This window comes from Pungitius pungitius, chromosome 3 (assembly GCF_949316345.1).
Source record: "Pungitius pungitius chromosome 3, fPunPun2.1, whole genome shotgun sequence".
NCBI lineage: Eukaryota > Metazoa > Chordata > Actinopteri > Perciformes > Gasterosteidae > Pungitius > Pungitius pungitius.
Window position 1 is genome coordinate 19826208 of NC_084902.1, and position 23989 is coordinate 19850196.

General features: G+C 40.6%; 1 protein-coding gene across 2 annotated transcripts in view; it reads left to right on the forward strand.

The window, feature by feature from the left end:
* cuedc1b (CUE domain containing 1b) overlaps positions 1-23989 on the forward strand; it is a 30313-nt gene that overhangs the window by 5147 nt on the left and 1177 nt on the right. Inside the window, exons 3-11 of one of the 2 annotated variants that reach the window (XM_037459417.2) lie at positions 11072-11199; positions 12688-12814; positions 14811-15060; positions 16444-16509; positions 16678-16758; positions 16876-16969; positions 17330-17493; positions 18961-19030; positions 19688-23989. The exon at positions 19688-23989 is cut by the window's right edge and continues 1177 nt beyond it. In XM_037459417.2, the coding sequence (XP_037315314.1) occupies positions 11072-11199; positions 12688-12814; positions 14811-15060; positions 16444-16509; positions 16678-16758; positions 16876-16969; positions 17330-17493; positions 18961-19030; position 19688 (981 nt within the window). In that variant the 3' untranslated portion in view covers positions 19689-23989. The remainder of the gene's footprint in view (positions 1-11071; positions 11200-12687; positions 12815-14810; positions 15061-16443; positions 16510-16677; positions 16759-16875; positions 16970-17329; positions 17494-18960; positions 19031-19687) is intronic. The other variant, XM_037459424.2, reaches the window with a different exon arrangement.

Sequence of the window (23989 nt, forward strand, 5' to 3'; positions counted from 1 at the left end):
CGGTCCTGCTCAATTGAGAGTTATTCTAACTCATTAACCAGAACACAACAGATAAATCCCCCGTAACAACATCCATGCATTCCAATGTGTGTGACAGTCATTAGCAACATAGAGCCATGGATGCGGCAAACGACAGGCCAAGCTTAACACTGTTGCTCTTAACTGAATGCAGGAAAACATGAACTAACATCATTCAAGACTACCCATAACGAAGAGATCCTTGTATACAATAATGTCCAATGTTGTTCACACTGCGTCCTCAGTATTATGTCCACTCGCAGCTCACAGTTCTGCCCGTTCTGTTAAAAAAAAAGGAGTCACACTTGCTGGCCCCGTTGCTGTGGGTGGACAAGGTGGCGTCACTTGTGGCACTTGTGGCCAATACTCACAAACGTCTGTTAGTGGCGTGGGAGAGAGAGGGGGGAGAAAGCCGTTGAGCTCCGGGCACATCACTGGCTGTAGAGGCAAGGCGGCTGGCTGCCGTTTGCGTTCGCGGTGAAGCCTTCGGCGTTGGTGACGAGCTAATAACGTTTCTAAAGTTAGCTAAACACTTCACTAGCTAGCGAGGAGACCCCGCCTAGCACTCCACGAGCTATACTTTGCTAAACTAGCACAGTCCGCTGTAATGCTACCCCCGGGGTCTGCCGCGCGCTGCTCTGCGCATGTCCTTCAACACAGACTAGGGGACGCTGGGTGATGAAGTTCTTTTATCCCCGTGAAGCTACCGTAGTTAGCTTAGCTAAAAGACGTATGCTGGTTTTTTATTGTTCAGTGCTAAATAAAAACCCTCTTGAATGTAGAACACAACTCACGTCTGGCCTCATACCATGACAGGCACATTAATGTTGACAATTAACTTCGTTAGCCTTGTGTTCACCTTTCCTGCCGGTCCGTCTCTGACCGTAGTCGGAGTTTGCAGGGGGAGGCGTTGCTGTCTGCTCCAGGGCCAAAGTACTGTCGGCTAAGTAAACTTTGGGGTTAATTCCCTTCGTCCCGGGGTTGGTGAATAAAAGTCCGCTTTACTTTCTTTGAGGATTTATTAATCTAACACTGAGTAACACTGTTACAGTACAGACAATTCTCCGGCCGCTACATCCACTCCGTCATCACAACAACAACACAACTTCCTCATGCGCTCTCCCCCTCCGTAGCCCGTGCGTGTAGCTCTTAAAGGGGCCGCACCATTTTCTCTAGTAACATCACCATGACGTATGTTGCAGAATACGTCTATTTAAATCCAGATGTAAATATATTGAACTGTCCGTGTTATTTGTCCAGGTTAGATGTGTCGTTACTCGCAACCAGCTGGCCGGTCCGCCAGCTGAGTGCCTCAGTCTGCTGTTTCATTCTGTTCATGTGCCACGGAGCAGCTTCTGTCCTTAAACTGAAACGATTTTCACAAACCTGCTCTTAAGTGTAGTTATTTAAGTCAAACACATCAGCAAGGAGCGTAAACTGAATCATTTTGTTCGTTAGATCAGACGACACGCGTTTAAAAAGAGGAGGAAAAAAAAATAATTTCGTCGGGAGTCGATCCCACGACCATAGCATCGGGGGGCCAACACCTTACTCACTGAGCTATTCTTTCAGATGGATTTGAGAATTCGAAAACTCAATCAAATAGGATTGGTCACTCTCCGCCAAAAATACAGGTAATATTCACACTAAAAAAATTATAACTGCCTTCCTGTTTGTTTTAGAGAAAATTCCTCAGAGACTTTTTTAAGTCTCCCTTTAATACATTTGGTAAAAAATCAGAGGACTTGTCGGTCAAACAGGGTGCGGGCGGGGCTTCGTCAAAATCTTCCAGGGGGCGCAATGGAGGCAATTTTTCACTTTTGATCCAAAACTGCACATCAGGTCTGTAAAGGTCATCACGTAGAATACTCACAGAGGTTTTCAAGAGTTTTGGAGTGTGCCGAGGCTCAGAAGATGTGCTTGAACTTTCATGCGGAGATAGCGTCGTCACAGCAACAAAGTTGGTCCAAAACTCCCAATTCTCACTGTGAGCCATCGTCACAGTCTTACGTCTTATATTCCCAGATTTGAAGTTGATCAGATTAAAGGGCTAGGAAATGGACATGTAAATGTACAAACTTTGCATTGACCTAAGCCAATAGGTGGCGCTATACTTTTTCGAAAATCACTGCATGGCATTACTTAAAGGCCTACACAAGCATCATGAATATACATTTATAGCCAGAAATATCAATGTTCCTTGGAGTTATACCATTTTACATTTTGGAAAAAAATCTTCCAAAATTGTCCAAACTGCACGCAAGCTCACGCCCAGGTAGTTTTATGAAAACTCTTGATTTTAATAACTTTTGACCCCAAGGGTGTCAGGAACCAGTTGCCAAATTTTGAAATGGATCGGATTTAAACTCTCGGAGGAGTTCGTTCGTTTGTAAATGCAAAAATTGAAGGAAATGGCCAAAAATACACAGAATCACCACAGCGCCCCCTAATGTTCAAATATTCTGGGAAAATTTGGGGATGTTCTAGGACTCATTGTGAACATGTCCTCAAAATTTGGTGAAAATGACGGTTAGAAAAAAAAAAAGTTATAGGCCTTTGAACTTTCAGGACACAAACCTACAAACTTCATTGGTCCATAACTTTATTGAAAAATGAGATATCAACATTCTTTCAATAACTTTTGATCGCATCGAGCCAACGATCATTTTGCCGAAGATTTCGTAAGAATCGGACCAAGCGTCTGGGAGGAGTTCGCAAAAACGTGTTTTTCACAAAATTCAAAATGGCGGCCATAAAACGGTAGGCGCATTTGCATACCATAATTTTTTTTGTGTACAGCACATCCAAGAGAACCTGTGTGAAAAGGTTCCAAGTCGATCGGTGAAAGTAAAAAAAATAATTAACATTGCGGCCACTTTGGGGGGCGCTAGAGAGTTCTTTTTCTTCTCCTCTAATTGCGGGACCCGAATCATACGTCAATTTTGCGCACTTCTGATGCGCGTGCAAAAATTCAAGAGTTTTTGAACATGATGAAGTCCCCGAAAGTGCGTTCGAAGTGGCGAAATAATAATAATAATAATAATAATTCTTGCAATTTCAATAGGGCTTTCGCCCGACTTTCAGTCGGCTCAGGCCCTAATAATTCTTGCAATTTCAATAGGGCTTTCGCCCGACTTTCAGTCGGCTCAGGCCCTAATAAAAGCAGATGGCCCCAACTTGAACGTTCTTGAAGACGCAAGGGTGTAACCACTCATTCTTTGGGGGGGTCGTGTCCCCCCACAATACCAGAATATTTAGAACAGTGTTTCTCAACTGGTGGGTCGCGGCAATTAGAACGCCCAACCCCCCCCCCCCCATTTTTTAGCGGAAATACGCAGTGGTGATGTTCGATGAAAATGGATTCAGACTATCCGGATGAATAAAGGATCCAAATTTAGCATCAAAACGAGGTGCATTTATGTCTGCAGCAGACAACAGACACAGATCTGGACCCAGAGCACAGACCAATTGCAATCAAGTTAAACCATCCCACGTGATACTCCTCGACCAATCCAGTCTTTGCATTCTAGCAGGATGATATCGCCTCCATCCTGCAGACAGACGAGAGAGGGGTAGCCGCAAATTACAAATAAAAAGACTGTAGAAAGGGAGAACTGGACGACGTTGAGAAAAAGATGCGAGAGACAGGGATAAGTGAGAAAAATGAGGGACAAATGGACCGCAAAAGTAGAGCATTTTATCCATAAGGGACGGACTTGTTTCTGTCCATACTTCCCACTGCAGCACTAAACCAGTGTCTCGTATGCTTAGAACCCGTTGAAACGCCATTATGAGACACAATGAGCTCCTCCACGTTAGAAGGAGAACAGCCCATTAATTTGATTTGTTAATCGTGTATTGATTACGTGCAAATGTTGATACAACTCTCTCTCTATTTGATCACACTAAGTAGTCACATTATGATCTTCTGGACCTTTTGCTTCTAGAAATTTTCTCTAACTGGACCTCTTTACATTTTAGCTGATCCAAAGCAAGGATGTCAAACTCATTTCAGGTTCAGGCCAGATACTGCCCACTTCGACCAAACACGGGCCAGACCATTCAAATCTAGGGAGGGGTGACTGACCATCCGACTGGCGGACACAATGATGGGCCACAATATTCGCTTTTCAGGCTCCATTGTTGGATCAAAAGATGCTGTTCTTGTGCTGGTTGGACTCGTGGCTATGGAATCCCACAAACGTTTAATTTTGGCGTGAGGAGCCCAAGAGTCAAGCCCCATAGGCTCAAGTCCAAATCTGCTGACACATTTCTCAAAAAGACAGAAGGTACATGTTTTGTCAACTGCCATTATGTTGCTGTATTTATGACCAGACAGACAAATAAACCACATGGACGTGTTCAGTAGAGTCTTGGGTCTCTCACAATCACCTTATTTATTTGGATGACAGTTAAAGTTTCGCGACAAAGGACGATTGTTATGCGCTTATTCTCTCACACAGCTGAACCTTAATAGCTGTGGAGTCACATGACGCATCTATGCTTTCTGTCAATAGGCCAATGTCATGAAACCCCTCCTCTCTCTTAATCACCCACTTACTCTGTCTCCCCATCTTTCTAACCCTGTTTCCACCCCAGCCATCTTCTCAACCCCATCACAGAAGCCCTCCCCCTCCCCTCTTTGTTCTTTACCCACTTTCTCCCCATCCCATGATTTTTAAGTCCCCAAGGAGGGAATTCTGACTAATGTTTGAGGCCTATCAATATATTAATTTCTTAGTGTTAATAACAAACCTATTGCTTTTAATACTTAAACTACTATGGATATTACAAGTAGTACTACTAATTAAATTACTATCTATACTAGTATTTCTACTGCTATTAAAACTACAACTACTACTGACGTTACTACAAATACTACTATGACTAATGTTATTAGTACTATAGCTGATAATACTAACATTATTCTAGTTTTTCTACTGCTATTGAGACTAAAACTACCATTTCTTCTACTGCTAGTACCACAATTACAACTAACTACTATTACTATTGCTGTATTTTTTTTCAAATTCATTTCAGGTTGTTTTCCCAAGTGCAAAAAATGTCAATATTCTTGGTGGATAAAAAATTGTATGATGTTTGTAGTGTTTTTTGTCAATGAGGTTTTGTCACAGCTTTTTCATGTGACGTAGAGGAGAATGTGTCAGAAAAAGATAATGTTGAGGAAGACCCTGATTATGAGGCATCCTCCTCTGATGAGTATAAGCTTCTCATTGTTGACCCTCCTGTTGTCTCTCAACCACCAGCAAACACTCTACCCTCCAAAAATGTAAAGTTATTATGGTCCGTCTCCTCACATGAACAACAGGTGGACTTAGTGCTTCTATTGTCATCAGAATGGTTCTAGGTTCTGATAGATACGCTGTCAGCCAAGTCCATGACATAAAATCAGCATTTGAGCTCTTCATAACACCATCAATTGAAAAGGGTCAACTTGAGATGACAAATTTAGAGGGGAGGGTGTACAGGGAGAGTTGGAAAGACTTGGATCTGACCGACTTGCAGGCCTACATTGGGTTGCTCTTTTTGGCAGGAAGTCAAAAGGCGAAGCATCAGCAAGCCTTTAGGCTGCTGACACTGGAAATATATAATATTATATATATATATATATATATATATATATATGTATATATATATATATATATATATATATTATCTTAAATGGCATGTCAGTGAGATTTTATTCTGATCTGCATATTTCCCCATAGTTGCTTAACGGGTATTTTTTTAAATTGAATGCGCTTTTTATGTAGTCAACAAACTAGCACAAAGTTCCTAATACATAAACCTGGGGAGAAAATAACTAGAAAATGCATTTCCTGCTGAAAATGTGTTGGAATGCAGAAAGCTGAAATTAATTTCAAAGAGTTGCTTAAAGTACAGAAATCAAACAAGCTGAAATTATTCTAAACATTGCTGAAAGACTAGAAAAAGCTGAAAATACATATATGAGAAAAGCTGAAATGAACTTGAAAGAATTGTAAAAAAAAAACAGAAATCGGAGAAGCTTCTATGAATTTGGAAAAAATACAGAATAAAAGCGGAAATTAATTTAAACACTGGTGAAAAGAATAGAAATATGAAAACCTGAGAATTAAATACATTTTTTGTAGTAATATAAGGTTTAGTACTAGTTGTAATTGTGGAACTAGCAGTAGAATAAGTAAGTACTAGTTGTACTGTTATTTGAAAGCAATTGTGGTGTACCTATTGTTGAGGTACAACACCCCTGGATACTTTCGGTTAAGTTAACCGTCATGAATTGATGATGTCACAGAGGTGCGCGGTTGTGTGAAATAATAAAGATGGACACATACAGCACCAACCACTAATATTAGTACTACGTGTTTTACTTTGTTCACTCCTCAGTGCGCTGTTTCGCCCACCAGCGGACCCCCTCCCCCGCCAACCCCGGCCGGTCCACCCGCAACTTTCAACGTGCTTATTATCCGACGGACCTTGTTGCGGTCTGTGAAAAAGGTTATTAATAGTATATTAAGTTGACGCTTTGTTGCGTAAAATAAAGACCAAACGAAAAGAACCAAACGATCTTCTGTCATTCGCGTAAGAAAATAAACTCGTTTCTGCAGCTCAATGACAACACCGAAGGAACAACGTCACGCCCCCGGTTTAAGTCTCCAGCAGACGGGGAGTAGCCTCGTTAGCAGTTTAGCTAGCTAGCACTTATCGCTCTCCCATGTCCCAAATATCTAACCGTCCTGCCTCCACATTACTTGCCTTCTGCACATCCCGGGTCTCCATCCCCACTCACGACACGCACGTCCATGTACCGTTAGATAAACACTGTTAAACCTACACGTCCCTGCACAGTGGATGACTCCTGAGCTACGGTCTTTATGGCCATCGAACACCAGCTGGTCACTAATGAGCTCACAGCGCAGACAGAGATTTACACAGAATCCACACCTCAAACAAATGCTTCCTGGACCAAAACTATTTGGGGTAGCCAAGAAATAATGGCATTTTGAGAGACTCAAGACTCTACCGAAAGCATGAGTGTAGTTTTTATGTCTCTGTGTTTTAAAACTGCTCAACTTGCAGTTTACAAAACATACCTTCTGTTGTATTTTTTATTGTCGGCAAATTTGTATTGAAGCTTATGGCGCTCGGGGCAGACTTTGTCTCACTCTCAGGCTCCTCACACAAAAAGTAAATAACTGTGTGATTCCAAACTCCTACGAGTCCAACAGCACAATCACGGCATCGTTTTTTTTTTTAGAAATGACGGCTGAAAAGTGAATATTGTGGCCGTAAAGAAAAAAGTGCAAAACTCCACTCTAACTTCCAAACGGACCCAAAAACTAATGAAACATAATAAGTGATTATGAAAAAATATAATAGATATCAACAAGCTGTTTTGTTATGAAATTGTGTCAACATTTTAAAGTTTAAATAGTGTATCTTGCTGAAAGATTGGAAAAGCTGAAAAAGATGAAAGTTGAAGTTTTGAGAGGATTTGAAAATGTAATCCATTGGAAACCATGTTAAAAAGGTTGATTTTAATTTATATTAATTCAATTATAAGAGCTAGAAAGCTGAAAAGTCATAGCCCTCTCCTGAATGAGCTGAACATTATTTGAACGGTTGATATCTCATTTTTCATTAAAGTTATGGACCAATGAAGTTTGTAGGTTTGTGTTCTGAAAATTCAAAGGCCTATAAAAAAAAAAAATTCTAACCCCCATTTTCACCAAATCTTGAGGACATGTTCACATTGAGTCCTAGAACATCCCCAAAAATTTTCAGAATATTTGAACATTAGGGGGCGCTATAGTGATTGTCTGTCTGTATTTTTGGCATTTTCCTTCAATTTTTGCATTTACAAACGAACAAACTCCTCCGAGAGTTTAAATCCGATCCATTTCAAAATCGGGCAAGTTGATCCTGACAACCGTGGGGTCAAAAGTTATTAAAATCAAGAGTTTTCATAAATTTACCTGGGCGTGATCGTGCGTCCAGTTTGGACAATATTGGACAAAATGTAAAATGTTATAACTCCAAGGAACATTGATATTTCTGGCTAGAAATGTTTATTCATGGTGCTTGTGTAGGCCTATAAGTAATGCCATGCAGTGATTTTCGAAAAAGTATAGTGCCACCTATTGGCTTAAGTCAATGTAAATTTCCACAGTTAGATGTCCCTCTCCTCGCCCTTTAATCTGATCCACTTCAAATCTGGGAATATAAACCGTAAGACTGTGATGATAGGTTACAGTGAATATTGGGAGGATACAGTGAGTTTTGGACCAACTTTGTTGCCGTGACGACGCCATCTTCGCATGAAAGTTCAAACTTCTGAGCCTCTGCACACTCTCAAACTCTTGAAAACCTCTGAGTGTCCTGCGTGATGACCTTTACAGACCTGATGTGGAGTTTTGGATCAAAAGTGAAAAATTGCCCTCCTAGCGCCCCCTGTAAGTATTTGACGAAGCGGCGCCGGCACCCTGTTTGACCTATAAGTGTGGTGATTTTTTGACAAATTTATTACAGGGAGACTTATAAAAGTCTCTGAGGACTTTGCTCTAAAACAAACAGGAAGTCAGTTATAATTTTTTTAGTGTGAATATTCCCTGTCTCTTTGCAGGAGAGTGACCGATCCTATTTGAGTGACCTTTTGACTCAGCATTTTATCAGAGAATATAGCTCTCTTGCTAAGCTTTCGGCCCCCGATGCTGGAGTCGTGAGTTCGAGTCCCGATGCAAGCATACTTTTTTTTTTCCTCCTCTTTTTAAAAGCGTGTCCGGCTGATCTAACGAACAAAGAGATTCAGTTTACTCTCCTCGGTGAGGTTAATGACTTAACTTTCACACTTTAGAGGTTCACTAATATCTTACAAGGTTCTTACGGTTTTCTATATATTTTATACAGAATACAGAAATGGATCAACAAGGAGGAAGTCTCCCCCGTAGGGCCGACCTTCCCATTGCAGAGACGGTTGGGGTAATTGACTACGAAAACTCTTAGTCTTAATATTATATCAACCTAAAGAATCAAACAATAACATTTAAGAACGAACAGCTAAATAACTGCAAATAAAAAGTCACCACAGATCGCATTCTCTGCCCTGACGGAAGGGAGACGATCCAACCTCTTCTAGTGTAATTTAAATTGTGCAATCACAAGTGGGCCCATGGCGTAATGGATATCTCTATGCCTTTAGTGGTTTAGATCCATGGTTCAAATCCTCTCAAAATCAGTTTTTTTCTTCTCTTTTCAAACCCCGTGTCCAGCTGATATAAGAAACAAAGTTGCTTTTGAGATACTAAATATGCTCCATTCTTTACTGAACTTGGCTCCCATAATAAAGTTAAAGACTTAGTCACATCTTATGATTTTAATGCTTCCACATTTGAATTTTGCTTGGTATTTCATCTAACCTGCCCCAGCACCTGTTGTGGTCAATTCTTTCTCACGGTGTCAAGTGTGTACCTTGATTTTTTTTTCTTCTTTCTTTTGCACCTCGGCAATAGCCTAATGTTGGTGGATTCCGTTTATGAAACCACAGACTCAGGTTTGAATACCAGCCCCAAGAGTGATTTATTTTGTCTTTTTGACCCGCGAGTCCAACTGAACGCTGCCCCCCCCGACGTGCAAGGAGAGGCGAAGGCCCGTTCATCGCTGCTTGCAGCTTTAATTTAACTTGCCTTCAAATTTACTTTAAATAAGTTAACAGGATGGTTAATTAATCTTGAATTTGATCTGAGCAATGCTTTGTTTACCCCCCATCTCAAACACTCAGGATATCTACATGCCTCTTGAGCCCTATTCCTCATATGTGGTTCAACTAAGTCAATCAAATGTCCCATTCGCTAACTCAAATTAACAGGATGATTGATGTCAGGCTATCTCGGTTCCTCAAAGGCTGGTGCTCAGTCTTGTTAATTTGAATCAAACCAGGATTTCTTAACCGTACAATAGCAAATAATCTTAAAGGAAGAGTGTCTACATTACATGTAAAGACTCTGCGGTCCTGGTGTCATCAGAGAGCTCATTCAACCATTTAAGAGCCAGTTCGGCAAAGATTTGTGATCTTGAGTGTTTTGCTAAGTATCTAATTGATACGAATAAATGGTTGTACGGATATATGTACTCTTTTAGCTTATATATCATTTATGTGTAGATGACCATATAGAACTAGAAGTTTTATTGTGCATGTGTGTGAACACGTCTACGGGCCAATCATCTATTGTTCATGAGCCGACATCTGATCATTTGAATCAGTGAAACCTGGAACATCCAGAAGTTTATTAAGCATCAAATAAACAAACAACTTTACGAAGAGCATGACATGCAGCGGCTTTCCAGATGTTCTCTGCATCGCAACACTGTACAGACATATACAGTGTGTGAGACAGTGAATGCTCAGCTGTGGCGTGTGGTGTTCACCACGTAACGTTACGGCTAGAGGAGGTCTTGTAAATATATGATTTCGTCGGCAGCATCGATAGCACTCGTACAGGACATCATCGCGATGTCATAACAGATCTTTGTCATCTCTTAGATCTGTTTCCCTATGAAACGTTAATCTAACTTATATCGCTCCTTCATCAATGAGGAAGAGAGCTGCCATTTTTTCCCCAGGGAGTCGCTAACTCAAACCAGCCTGCGCCGGAGCAGGTTCAAGTTTTTGGATGTGTCGCTATGGTGATTTGGCCAAACTTACTTTGTGGAGGAACGGGGCCCAGGTCTTTGGTTTTTGTGTGGTAGAACTGGCAGTGTAGTTAAAGGACAGGCTTGGTGATAGGTGTACAGTTTTCAGCATGAACATGTCTGAATTGCTAGTGGAAAGCCACTCCTGCACGCAGAGCTGCATAACTGTGCCATCATGCTTTGGATGGATTAGAAAAGAATTTAGGAAGGTCTGATTTCAGTATCTTATATTTGGCTACTATTAAAAAAAATCATACACCTGACGCTGATTGGAGTCCAAGTGGAATTCTTGTTAAAATGAAAGTGCATGAGCGTATATCGGGTGGACAAGGCTTGTGTCACTTTGTCTGTTCCTTTCCAGATTCTGGAACGAACGCTGGAACCTGACAGTTCAGACGAGGAACCGCCACCAGTCTACTCCCCACCATCATATGACATGCACATTTATGACAGGAAATACCCAGGAGCCCCACCAACACCCCCACCAAGGTATGGAAGGGGGACTGTATGTTCACATGTCAGAAGCTGGGACCTTTTTTTGTCCTCTGTGGGCTTTTCTACAATAAATTAAGTGTAGCTCTCATTTTATTAACTGGATGGAGAGTTTTGTGTTTACTGGTTGCTCATGTTTGTTTCACCTGGTTTAGGACTACTGATATTTATGTGACGGTATACATTAAACCATTACCTTTAAAGAACGGATTGGCCAGATATGCCGGAGTTAGACCAAATGTCCAGATTCTGTCTGCTGTCGTATGTCAACTGTGGGGCCTGCACAAGGTGTGTCCTGGAGTAGTAGGGCTGCCACCCGTTCCTTAAAATTCAGAATCGTCCCGTATTTGAGAATAAAATACGTGGGTTTGTCCCATATTTTCCGAGTTGTTGTCAATGCAGCAGTTCATGCAAATGAACCAACCCGAATTCTGTGAAGACTCGTCCTGGTAGGGTTGTCACAATAACAAAATTATGACTTTGATATAATACCTGCCAAAATATTACGATACCCGATACTTTCGATCAAAAACGAAAAGGAAAATTGCATCGAGTGTTTATTAGGTACAATTCTGTGTGCATGTGTATATTTCTGCTGGACTATTCAGTAAATTATTTGCTGTCTTGTTTTGTGTTGAACTTGCTTGATGTTTGACTGCCAACTCTCCCTGTGTCTACTCAACTGTCCCTGTGTGACACACACGCTTTTGCGTGTTTTCACACGCACTCACGGCACGAGATAAAGCAGATCCTCTTTTACCCGGACGTTTCATCATTTTGAGACCAGCAAAAATGCGTAAAATAATACTTTGTACTCGAAGTATTTCCCTGCCCACCCATTCAATGCGTGCAGGCAGCCGGACAGGCAGCGAAACACTGAGTGCGTTCTGGTCGCGTGCTTTTTAAAATGAAGTACCGGTACTAAAAATATTCAAAATCACACCGTTTTCAACATAAGGGTACCACGGTACCTTTCTAGTACTGGTACACCGTGCAACATTAATCGTTGGTTTGATTGGCCGCAACCCTAAAACAAAGCAGTCAGTCAAAGGAGGGCGGGTCTCTTGGCCGAGTGTTGATTTGAAAGAATGACGGAGCCAGCTTAGAGGGCTGTTAGGGTTTTTTTTCAGTTGAAACATACAATTCAAACGTTTCTTTTGTGTGTTCTATTAATTGATTTTCTTCCCCAGTAACATATAAACACATTTTTACACATCAGAACACTCTTCTTCTGCAATAGGCCTATTGAAATGGAACCGGAAAGGCTGGCCTGTCACCTGCATCATCTTATTTGAATGCATGTTATTAATAATGTTTGTCCCTGTCTTAATACCATGTGCGTCCAAAACACTTAAATTTGAATTTGAATTGATCAATTTAAAGGATGTAAATTATTAATAATAGTTTGACATAGGTAAGTTGGTGTTAACTTAAAGCAGTTGGTTTAATTACTTGCATGTCTTGTTACTCAACGGGCTTCCACAGATTTGAAGCACAGCCACCACCAGTTCATCAGCAGGTCCGAAGTTACCGGAACTGGAACCCTCCTTTACTTGGAAATCTTCCCGATGACTTTCTGCGGATCCTGCCACAGCAGTTGGAAAGCATAAAGGTAAAACATTTCAGTTTATAGGTCTTAAGTTGGTAAATTTCGTTCTTTTTCAAAATGTACTTGCATTTTAATTTTTTCAGAAAATATATTTGCTTCATGAAATTTATAGCATAGAAGTTTGTAAAGAAAGTGCTGTGTAAACGGAAAATACAAACCGTGCTGGCCAACACTCAACTGCTACATTAACTCACTACAGCATCCTCTTCAAATGACAGGCAGCCAATGGTAATTCACATTATTGTACAGAAAGGGCTTTCTTTGTAATCTTCTAATTTTGTCATCAGTGCTGACTTTTAGTTTGTGTTGACCCATATTTACTGCCAAGTACAGGGCCCTATTCCCATTATGTGGATATTTGAGTTAGCCGGATATTTTTCAGGATAAGATTACATAGATCAAGCTTTTCGGTTCCACGAAGCAAGTTTGCAAAATCACCATAGCAACACATTTCCAAAACTTGAAAACTAAAGCTGCTGCGGTGCAGACTTAATTAGCTGGATAAGCTCTCCACTTCACCGGGGGGGGGAAAAGGGCAGCTCTCTTCCTCATTGAAGAAGCGATATTAGTTTGATTAACATTTTATAGGGACCTTGAGATCACCAATATCCGTCATCACATCACAATGATTTCCTGTACAAACTCTACAGATTCCGACAAGGAATAATTTATTGATCTTGATTGATCTTCTCGGGCCGTCCATGGTGAACACCACGTCGCAGCTCAGCGTTCACTGTCCTGCAGAATGTACATTTTCATACTGTGTCAACTTTGCGGAGAACATCAAGCTGCTGATGCATGTTTATTTTGCGCTTAAGATGTTTCATGTGTCACTGCCTCCATTGATCACATTTATGATTATGACTATTAGACTAGAGATTCACACACGATTCACACACGCAGGATACATACGTGCATACAGTACATATATCCTCATAACTATAATTGGTATCAATTAGATACCTTAGGGTTAGGGTCTTTGGGCTTGTTTTTATCTACTTAGTCTGAAAAGGTTGAGATAACATTAATTATTTTTGCCAGAAAGATGCATTCCACAAAGCCTAATGCCAGCAGGTGCATTTAAAGAAGTATAATCTGATTGATTGTGGTGATGAGACTGTACATTTTCCCAACACTTAAATATTTAATTTGTCTGCGATACATTGCCAGGCTTGTAGACCTCAAAACGGTGGCAGTGTTCGCCACGATAATTCAATTAATTTTCTGAAGCCCCAAATCTCAAATTTGGGCCTATACAGTCAGTACATATGCAATGTCCCCTGTCCTGAACCTCCCCCCCCGGTTAACGACAATCACGTACAAGGAACAAGGCCCTGATATTTTGGGCTCAACCCCGCAGCAATGTTTTTCCATTTAAACAAATGTTTTGTTTTGCTATAAAGGTCCGCGGACGTTTTCCTTTCCACTAAGTTAAGCGAACTACTAATAACTTTTTTCCATTATAACTGGAGGGCACCCCACTGTTATACGCTGGAATGAGTGATAACACAACCAAAAGCGATTGCCAAAAAAAATAGATGGAATGTTTGTTTTTTATATTCTAAAGGCCGCGAGGGGGGGTTATAAGCGAGCAGTGATGCTTGGAGGGATGCCGTTATCAAAAAATAGCAGCTGGTATGTACCGATCCTAGTGTTCCTCATGCACTTACTCTTACAGTGCGTCCCACAGTTGACTGATTAGGATTAGCAGCTGTTTGACCACCGTGTTCTAATGTATAACACACAGCAACGTGTCTTGCAAAAGTATAGATCTGCACTGGTAGTTTATTAGCTCAACTCAAGCTTAACAACTTGAGCTGTCTCCATCCTTTAAGTTTAAATATGCTTAAAACTGAATCTTGTTCATTAAATACATGAACGTGAGATATTACTCTTATATAACAGCCATAAAGAAAGCAATGTTTACCACTGCCTGTAAAACACTTATAAGAGGAGCAGTCGGATACCAACCAACCACCTCTCCTGTCTTCATCTCCAGCAAAGCCCTCAGAGCAGTCTATCCCAGCCTTCATCATCATCTTCCTCAGTTTCCTCAAGAAGCCAATGGACAACCCAGTCTGGGGCTGCAGGAACCTCTGGAAGTCCAGGTTTGACAACGAGGGCAACTGAGCAAGACAAGAAACTGAAGCAGTACCTGGAAGACGAGCGCATCGCCCTGTTTCTGCAGAACGAGGAGTTCATGAGAGAGTTGCAGCGCAACCGCGAGTTCCTCGTAGCCTTGGAGAGAGGTATGACTGTGTCCGCCCGTCCCACTGTACACAGACATTCTGCTCTGGAGGTTAGTGTCAATATCTCTACTGATTTGGTGGAGAGATATAAATCACAGAAAATGTATTCTGAACACATTGAGATACCTAGTCCTTTTTTAAGGCTTTTATCATCAAAGGTTTACTGTGAAGTTTTTGACCTGTAGTAGTTCTGTGGAGCTGTCTAGTTTGTCACATGCATGTGGCGAGGACACTTGGATGACACAGTACATACTACGTCCAATTGTTTCACATTTCATTGCTGATTCGGCATTGGTCGAAGATATGAAGCAATTTACCAGCAAAAGCAAGAAGCAGGTCTGCCAGCTGTAAAACATTTAGCAATGCTGGATTTGTATTTGCTTGGCAAATATTTTATGAAAGGGAAAATGCTTTCCACCCATTAGTTAGAGCTCACTTATCCAGAGGGTTTTAGTGACTGACAATGAATGTTACCTCGTAGAACTCCATAGGAAACTTTCTCAAAGATCATAATTTGCCTTGATGCTCAAGTCCTTTCTCTTTGGAATTATTTGGTTCAAGTATTGAAAGTTAAATCTGTGATTACAAATCAGACCAAAATATCAGCAACCAGAGCTGTTGCAGTGCACGCTGACGCAGGAAAAATACACATTACATTGAATGATGTGTGTTAAAGCAGATTAAAAAGAGCCATATGTATCTGTATGCCGTTAGAAACGTGCATTGGTAAGCACAAGGAGCTGCTTGGCTCCAGGTCAGTCACACTATGGCTCATTGAAGTTTAGGCAATTCCATAATGGCAATTCCTGGAAATAATGCTTTTTTAAAATGTTTTACCAGTGGTCTTGGCTCTTCGAAAATTCTTAAAGAAGCAAATCATGGGACATGTTTAGGCTGCTTCTGGCTAAAATAACTTTGCTGCGGTGCAGCCAAGAACTGTGATTTTGTGTAAATAGCTAGCAGAGGCTCTTCATTGGGAATTCTGGTTTTTGTCTTTGCTTCTCTTTACTTGGACAAAATGAATTCCATGTGTCTCCATTTAACAGTGTCTCACATCCCTCCGCTTATGATCAAGACCCTCACTTCCATTGTTTTAGTAGGTATAGAGGTCCAGTTGTGCCTGATCCATGGCCAAGGTTTTCAGTATTTTTCTACATTTTCACACAAATACTTTAGTTGAGTCCACTAGAGGGACTGTGAAATGTTACTACTACCTAGCGAGTCTAAAAATCAGACTTTTTTTTGAGACAAGTTAGATGAAAGAAAGATTGATGGGGAGTAGATGAATTGACGTGGTGGTTTAGAAGTCTGGCCATTATACCAAAGTTCATCACATTTTAATTCCTCACATCAGTAGTCATAACATCTGCTCTCTGTTTTTAGATCGCTTGAAGTATGAATCAAAGAAATCAAAGTCCACTCATTCATCTAGTATGGAGAATTCCACAGGTAGATATCATTCATCAAGCTTTCTCTGCCAAGCTATTTGCAATGGTGTCTTTGCCCACTGACTAAATACTGGTCAGTGTGCATTCATTGTCAAGGTTATGCACACCATACCATAAATACATTGTATGCCAGTACACCATTATACAGTAGGGTTGTGTCTGTGTGCAGGAGAACAGTACTCTGCAGCTTCAATGGAGGCAGTCTCAGATGACGCCATGTTCAGAGACAAGCTCAAACACATGGGTAAATGTAAGTCTCCAACAGAGTTACAATTGACAATTCTGTTAATTTACTATTATATAAATAATCATCTGATTACATATTAAAGGTTATTGTCCATGACCTGGAATTTTTTCTCTCCTTCAGCAACAAGAAAGAAGCTGTTTGAAATTGCCAGAACGTTTTCAGAAAAGACAAAGCGGAGAAAGTCCAAAAGGAAGATGCTCCTGAAGCACCATTCGTATCCTTTGCTCTGCCATGATCCCATTATTTGCCTATTGATATTTGAAATAGTCAATTGTTTATTTACCAGGACCATGGGCACAATTAGAGTTGCCATACTGTAATTCAGCAACAAGGCTCTTGTCCTCCATTAATGCAACTACCAACGACATAACCTGCAGATTTGTCTTTGTGCTGTTTGCTTTCATGTGGAGGAAGGCAAAATCATTGCCATCACTTAATTTACATGAAGCACCTCCATACTTGCATACATTACTAGCCAACGATCAGCTGCCATCCGATCTGAGTGAATGAATTGTGGGATTGATGTGGCTTCAAAAGCCAAGGTTTTGTTGCTCTTAACTAATCTCCTACCCAGATTGGGCACAACAAACTCTACATCCAATCTCCTCGACGACATAGAGGCAAACCCCTGCGGTAAAAAATGCATCTCTCCCACACAATGTAACAGCCTTTACTATTGTTTCCCTGGCAGCACGCGTTGGTTTATTCAGCATCCTTCAGACCTGGAGTCCGTTTCAAGTAGGTGGTTCAACAAACTCTGAGTCAAACCCTAAACTCTGAGTTGATTTACCCTGAGAAGGGAAACTCAGAGATTTTGGTTTCAGAACAGCTGGTTATAGTTGGTTCAATCTACTCAGAGTAGGTTGACTTAGAGTTGAGCGCGTGCACCATCACAGTATAAAGGCAGCATGAATGGAGCCATGATACTACGATTTACCATGGTAACAACCACAAACAATCAATCGATTTAATTCCCCCTATTGAGGTGAAAATATTAATGCAAGCGTACGGCGAGTATGAACCCGTAATTATGTACCTTCATGTATTTTATTCAGGTGCAGTCCTGTAGAACTCCTCTTAAATGGCTCTCACTGGTTTGTGTCCAGGGAACAAAAACGTTTAAAAGACATTTCCGAGCGAGGCACGCTTTTCTCATGGATACATACAGTAACTTTACTAATTCTCTGGATCACCGATGTTGTAAAGAAAACTGACGTTTGCAAAAAAACGTAGAATGTGCTCTGGTGTGAGAGCATGTCCACGATGAGTGACGTTAGTTATATGAGGAAGGATGAGGTTATATACTGTTCAAACAAGTAGTTATCTGGAAATTAATTTCTAATCGGGGCCTCAATATTCTCTCCTGATGTGACAGTGTGTGAGACATAAGAGTGTGTGAGACCGTATGAGAGACGGAACATCATGCTGTGTTGAAGACTTGACACTAGAGATTGAGACCATAAACTCATGTTTACAATGTTTACTGAGGTATGGAAGTAAATCGTGTTTTAAAAGAAAAAGGTGATTGAATTTCTAGCACTGAATATTTAAGCATTGAAATTATGTATCTGAATGTTTTTCAACGTTAAAATACTGCAAAAAATTCAACCGCAAAAAATTCAACTGCAAAAAATTAAACCGCAAAAAAATTAAAAACGCAACATCCGGTACCTCAAGGAAGAGCAATCGATTCTAAATTCAAGATCAGGAGCGTGCGTTAAGCAAAAGGAGCGAGCACCCAATACAATTTCGGCTTGTCGGCAGCATGGTGACCAGATTTTAGCCATGTCCAATAATAATGGGGCTTTTGGATCCCCTTGTGTTCATTTTTAAAGCCTCGCATTAAGATTTATTTAAGACACTGCGCTACTTGCAGGTCGCTGTGTTGTGCCAGATCCTCAATAAAGTTTACCCATGGTCATGAAGATACTCATTTAACGTTACATGGACTTTGCATGCCGCTTACTTCCCAACTGAGACCGTCTTGTGCCGCTCTGAAAAAGGATCCTTCCACCGACAACTTTCCGCACTCGGCGCTACTGCGGTTATTCCTGCATGTCTTGTCGGGGTTATGAGTCTGCACGCTTCACTAAACCCGCTGCTCCCCTCCCCACTACGCGACAGCGGCTCATCATTTTTACTCATGTAAAAAATAAAATAAGATGAAGTGCACATATACCCATGTATTTTTGTGTCTTTGTCCAGAGGAAGATGGTCAGTCAAGAAGAGCAAACACTCAGGAAGAAAATGAGCAACGCCATGAGCCAATGTTATGGTAAGGTCATTCTCATATTCCAAGCTATGCATGGCAAAAAAAGCGCTTAGTTGATGCATGGGAAGTGTGTCAAGAAGAAAAAATGCACCCAGTTGGAAGAGAATCAAAGTTTTAAAATATATTTTTCATTTTTTTTTTCTTTGGCCCGGTTGTTGGGGACCCCTGGTCCAACGAAGTATAGATCAAGCCAAAAAAATGTGATATTTCCTATACAGAAAAGAATGGAATTAAACAGTTTTTGGAGTTAGAGACTAAGATGAATACAAACCTCTGACCAGCATAATTATCTTTATTAAAGAAATATGACTACCTCAACTTCTAAAGCTCTGTGGTTGATGGTGACAGGCAGACCTTATTTGAGTTAATGGCTTATTTTCCCTGCAGATAGTTTTCCCTCTGTACAGGTGGAATCTGTGCTTCTTTCCATAGAAATGCCCTATAAGACAGCTGTGACTTAATCAACGGGACACTCACTGTTTGCGTGTGCGTCAATGCATGTGTGTTCATGTCCTAAATGAAGATGTCCTACTTGATCAGCCTTATGTAGTTCTGTAAGCCGGCTCTTTCAATTTCAACAATATTAAAAAAACACCAAGACATAGTGTTTTATTTTGAGATGAAAATCCCTTATCATACATTCTGTGTTCTGCATTTCAGATCCTCTTATGCTGTCGGGGTTACCATGGCAAAGGCAGCGCAACTCATGGCTGGTGGCCTTGCAGCTCTTCCTGTCTCCCCCTGCTCACACCACCCTAATGCAAACCGGCAAATGTAAGGCTCAGTAATGACACTCCTCCTCCTAAGGAGAGGATCTGTTTCCAGCACTGGCCCAACTATCACTATAAATTCATAATCTTTGTATAATAATAATACAATATATAATATAATTTTAAATGTGTACATCCTGATCAGTATTTGTTAATGCTCTCCTTAGTCCACTGAGAGAACCAATAAAGTAGTGATGATGCATAATACTCCACTTTTAATATTGTTGTGCAATTTGTAGTTGTCACGGAAAAGGAAAAACAGTGGAAAGGTTTAGAAAGAATTGGCCACTCCAATTAAAAACGTTGCTATCTACCTCCACCTAACCATAAACCGTCAGCATCTCCATTAAGCTTGTCTGCTGAAGTAAGCATGAAGTGCTCTAAAATGTCCTGGTAGACGGTTAAGTTGAATTACTGAAATAAATGAACTTTTACACAATATTCTAATTTTTCGAGTTTCACCTGTATGATCTAGTTAAATTTGATATTTGGGCCGTAGCCCGGTGAGGATTGGGATCCCACAGTTTGCCCATATTTCTGCTGATGCCTCTTTTTGTTTGGCATATTTTTATCACCTCAGAAAATCACTACAAATGAACCTGGACAGCTATCAATCCCTTTTGATTAAACTACATACATATGATATTTGTTTTTTTAGTGATGGACGAATGTTTGGATGATTGATAGTAACTTTTTCATTAGGAATCAATGCATTGCTTTTACAACTGCATTATATGAGCAGCTGATCAAATAACTACGTGAAAACCAACAGAGAATTGTCAGCAGCTCTGCACACGCCTCAGTTCATTGATCTGTGTTTTGAAAGGGCTGTAATGAAGCAGGAGAACACAGGAGCAGCGGTTAGCAGCTCTCTCACTGCTCCCAGGCCTGCTGCTACCAGCTCTAATAACTGGGCTGGAACATCAACAAACACTGATTGGCATCAGTGCTGCTCAGCTAAAGGGTCATCAGATATAGCTGTTCTATACTAAGGGAAGTGCTGTGTTTCCTTAAAAGTGCAGCGCGTAAACCCCCCCTCCTCCCTCCCCAACAGAAACAATGGTCAGATGTGACCTAATGGCCCCATCGAAGGAAGTTTGATGAACCAAAATGTCTCCTCATTATGTTTGTGTGCTTCTTCTAATTACTCTTGCAGATTATTTACTGATGGTTACTCAAGTCTAATGTGAACAGCTTGTTTAAGCTTAGACAGAGACTTCAGTGTTGGAGTGAAATTAATTCATATTAAACTAATATAATCTATAAATTGTTGACCTTTTATTGGCTTTTGGGAAATGTTTTTGCATAATGAACCTTGAAACCTTGAACTCCACCATTGTATTATGCAAACAAGTTTAAGTTGATTCACAGTAAACAAAGGAACAATGTTAAACACAGGAAGTCACAGGAAGCATGAGCACATGACAGGCCTTTGTTTTTAGTCCATGACCTTCCACCCAGCCACATAAACAATCCGGATTCACAATATGGCCATAGACTTGCATGTCCTAAGTCAGGGCTTAGTCCAATGAGCAATATACCGGGATAGTTGTTCATTGAACTGTATGTTCATAAGCTGGCTCTAGAGTTGTGTGAGGCAGCGTTGATCATTGTTGCTGTGATTCATCAGTGAGTTGATGAAATTTGTCTTCTCCTCTCAGCGAGCCCCTACTCCCTGCCCCTTGCCCCATCGCGCACACATCTTTTGTCCTCATTTGAATTTTGATGCAACGTGGAGTAGTATCAACACTAGAGGGCTATTGCACAAAACCAGGATGAGGGATTAAGCTGGGATATTAGTTATCCTGGATGAAATTAGCTTTGACTTGGTTGCCCGAAAGCAGGTTGAATTAAAGCCAGACAAGTAACCATGGTGATTTATTCTTTGCAGCTAGCCTGCTGCAAATGTGTTTAACAGTTATTCCGTTGTCTTCTGAATGTGTTCGGATTTAATTTTCTTAACATGCATTACTTGTCACTATTGCTGTTAAGAGTTTGATGTTAAACGCCACTTTTGCATTTGTTTAGATCAGTGGGCCCCCAACCGTTTTTGCCTCACGGACCCTTTTCATGTCAGACAACATTTCGCGGACCGGTCAGGAAGTTCTGGCGGATAATAAACGCGTCAAAATAACAAGGGCGGGGGGGGGGGGGCGACAATTGTAAACGTGATGAGGGCGATGTATGAAGTCCCATTCCCCTGAGTTTCTTCCTGCACCACGATGCCCATTTCTGATCCATATTTTGGATGAAGAAGCGCTGATATTGAAACATGCCTTCAGACGTGACAGGGTGTTTCAGGACAGATTAAAGACCCTTTATCTTTTCCCAACGAGTACATGCATGAGAGGTATAGATTTACTTGAGATGGATTCTGTTATTTGTGCAGACTGCTATTCAGGATAATGCAGATGGAGTATCTGTCCCACCCTTAATCCCTTCCATCACAAGCCTTCCTTGGTTTAAAACAAGGTCCAGTTCCTCAGCTGGAGTGAAGCCTGCATGGTGCTGGTGCTACCCCACCCCCTCTAAGTGCCAGACAAATGAGCCTTCTTCAAAACTGCTAAAATCAGTTTAGATAAAATATGTGAGCAGGCATCTTGTAAGTAATTTCTACACAATTTGCAAACTGTTAAGGCACTTGCCAGCCTGCAAAATGTTTTTATATTTTATCTTGACCTGTTGCCAGGATCTTTCTTTGTCCAGTCTTATATTTTGTTTTGTATGCATATTAATTGTAGAAAGATATTTTGAATTAGACACAGCTAATAGAGATTTGTGCATATGGTTGTAAAACATATTCTCACATTGTGAATAAGGGTTTGAGATCAGAACTAGTCTTTAGGGTACATTTCCAGAGGAACATGAATTCCCTCTGCTCACTTTTAAGGCAAAGTAATGGTAAATAATATGGCGTAACATATAGGATTGTTTTAAACACAGTGTACACAATTTTCCCAGTAAGTAGATATTTCTAAATCCTCACGCATTCGGTCGGTCCGAAATAGTCTGCCAGGCCTTTTCTGTTTAATTACTGCTGCCGTGTTCTCTTTTTGCATATTATATGGTTCACCTCCTCATATATTTCCATGATCAGTTGCTGCTCTGCGGGTGAGAAATATGCCCCGCGCGGCGTCTTCTCCATTTTTGCATCCGTAAATCTGTGATTGATATCATGGTCTGTTTAAGAAAGCCATGGATGCGCACATATCCCAGTTATGAACACCTGGATTTGACTTAGCTCCCCATTCTCATCCTGGCTCGAACGTGCAACCAATTAAGCCACGATGAGCGGATCACACTAAGTCAAGCTGCGCTTTTTCAGTTCGATCATCGATTTCTTTATTCTTCTTTTGTGCAATAGCCCCCTGGATTCTTTAGTGCCATCCACAGTTGTCAATCATGTGTACGAAGATATTAGCAACATTGATGGTTCCATCTCTCTGGTGCACAGCATGCTTTCTAAAATGTTGGACTGTTTTTCACATTACGATAATCCCGATGAGTCTTCGAAACAAACACACGCAAGGAAATTTTATTTGATACTAAAATATTTGCTCAAGCTTTTGGAAATGTCAGAAACCAATATGATATTAGAAGCTGGAGCTAAATGTAGTTTGTGCTATTAAGTAGTTAACCTTTTATTGAGTATTGACAATGTTTCTTCTATTATACATTAACCTCTTTTTATTTTGAAAATGTATAAGGATGGGATTTAAAATAGACACTGTATACACATATTTAATTGTAAAATATGGACTGTGTCCCAAGTTGCAGTTTTCCTTCATTTCAAAGTTATGTCTTAATGTGGAATTAGTTTTATAGTGCACATTTTAAATGAACATTTTATTATTCAAAGTCAATGTATTAGTTGATTACAATGTTTTCTTTCCATTGACACACTCAACACTCCATATAACAAAGCTCGGTAGAGGAGCCGCTGGATTGTGAGCGTGTGCTAAGAACTATAAAGGTCATGAATGAAAATACATAAACTGCAGTGGAGCTATAAATTTCAGAATTTTACGCCATATCCACACACACATCCAGGGCTTACACACTTTCCAAACCTTTTCTACGGTGCTCGCCTCTTTATGTGCTGTTGGAGGGAAACATGCTCCAATGTTAGTGTTTCTGAAGGGAATTTTTAAACAGATTTTCAACTACTTTTTCTTTTTCATTTGTACATTTT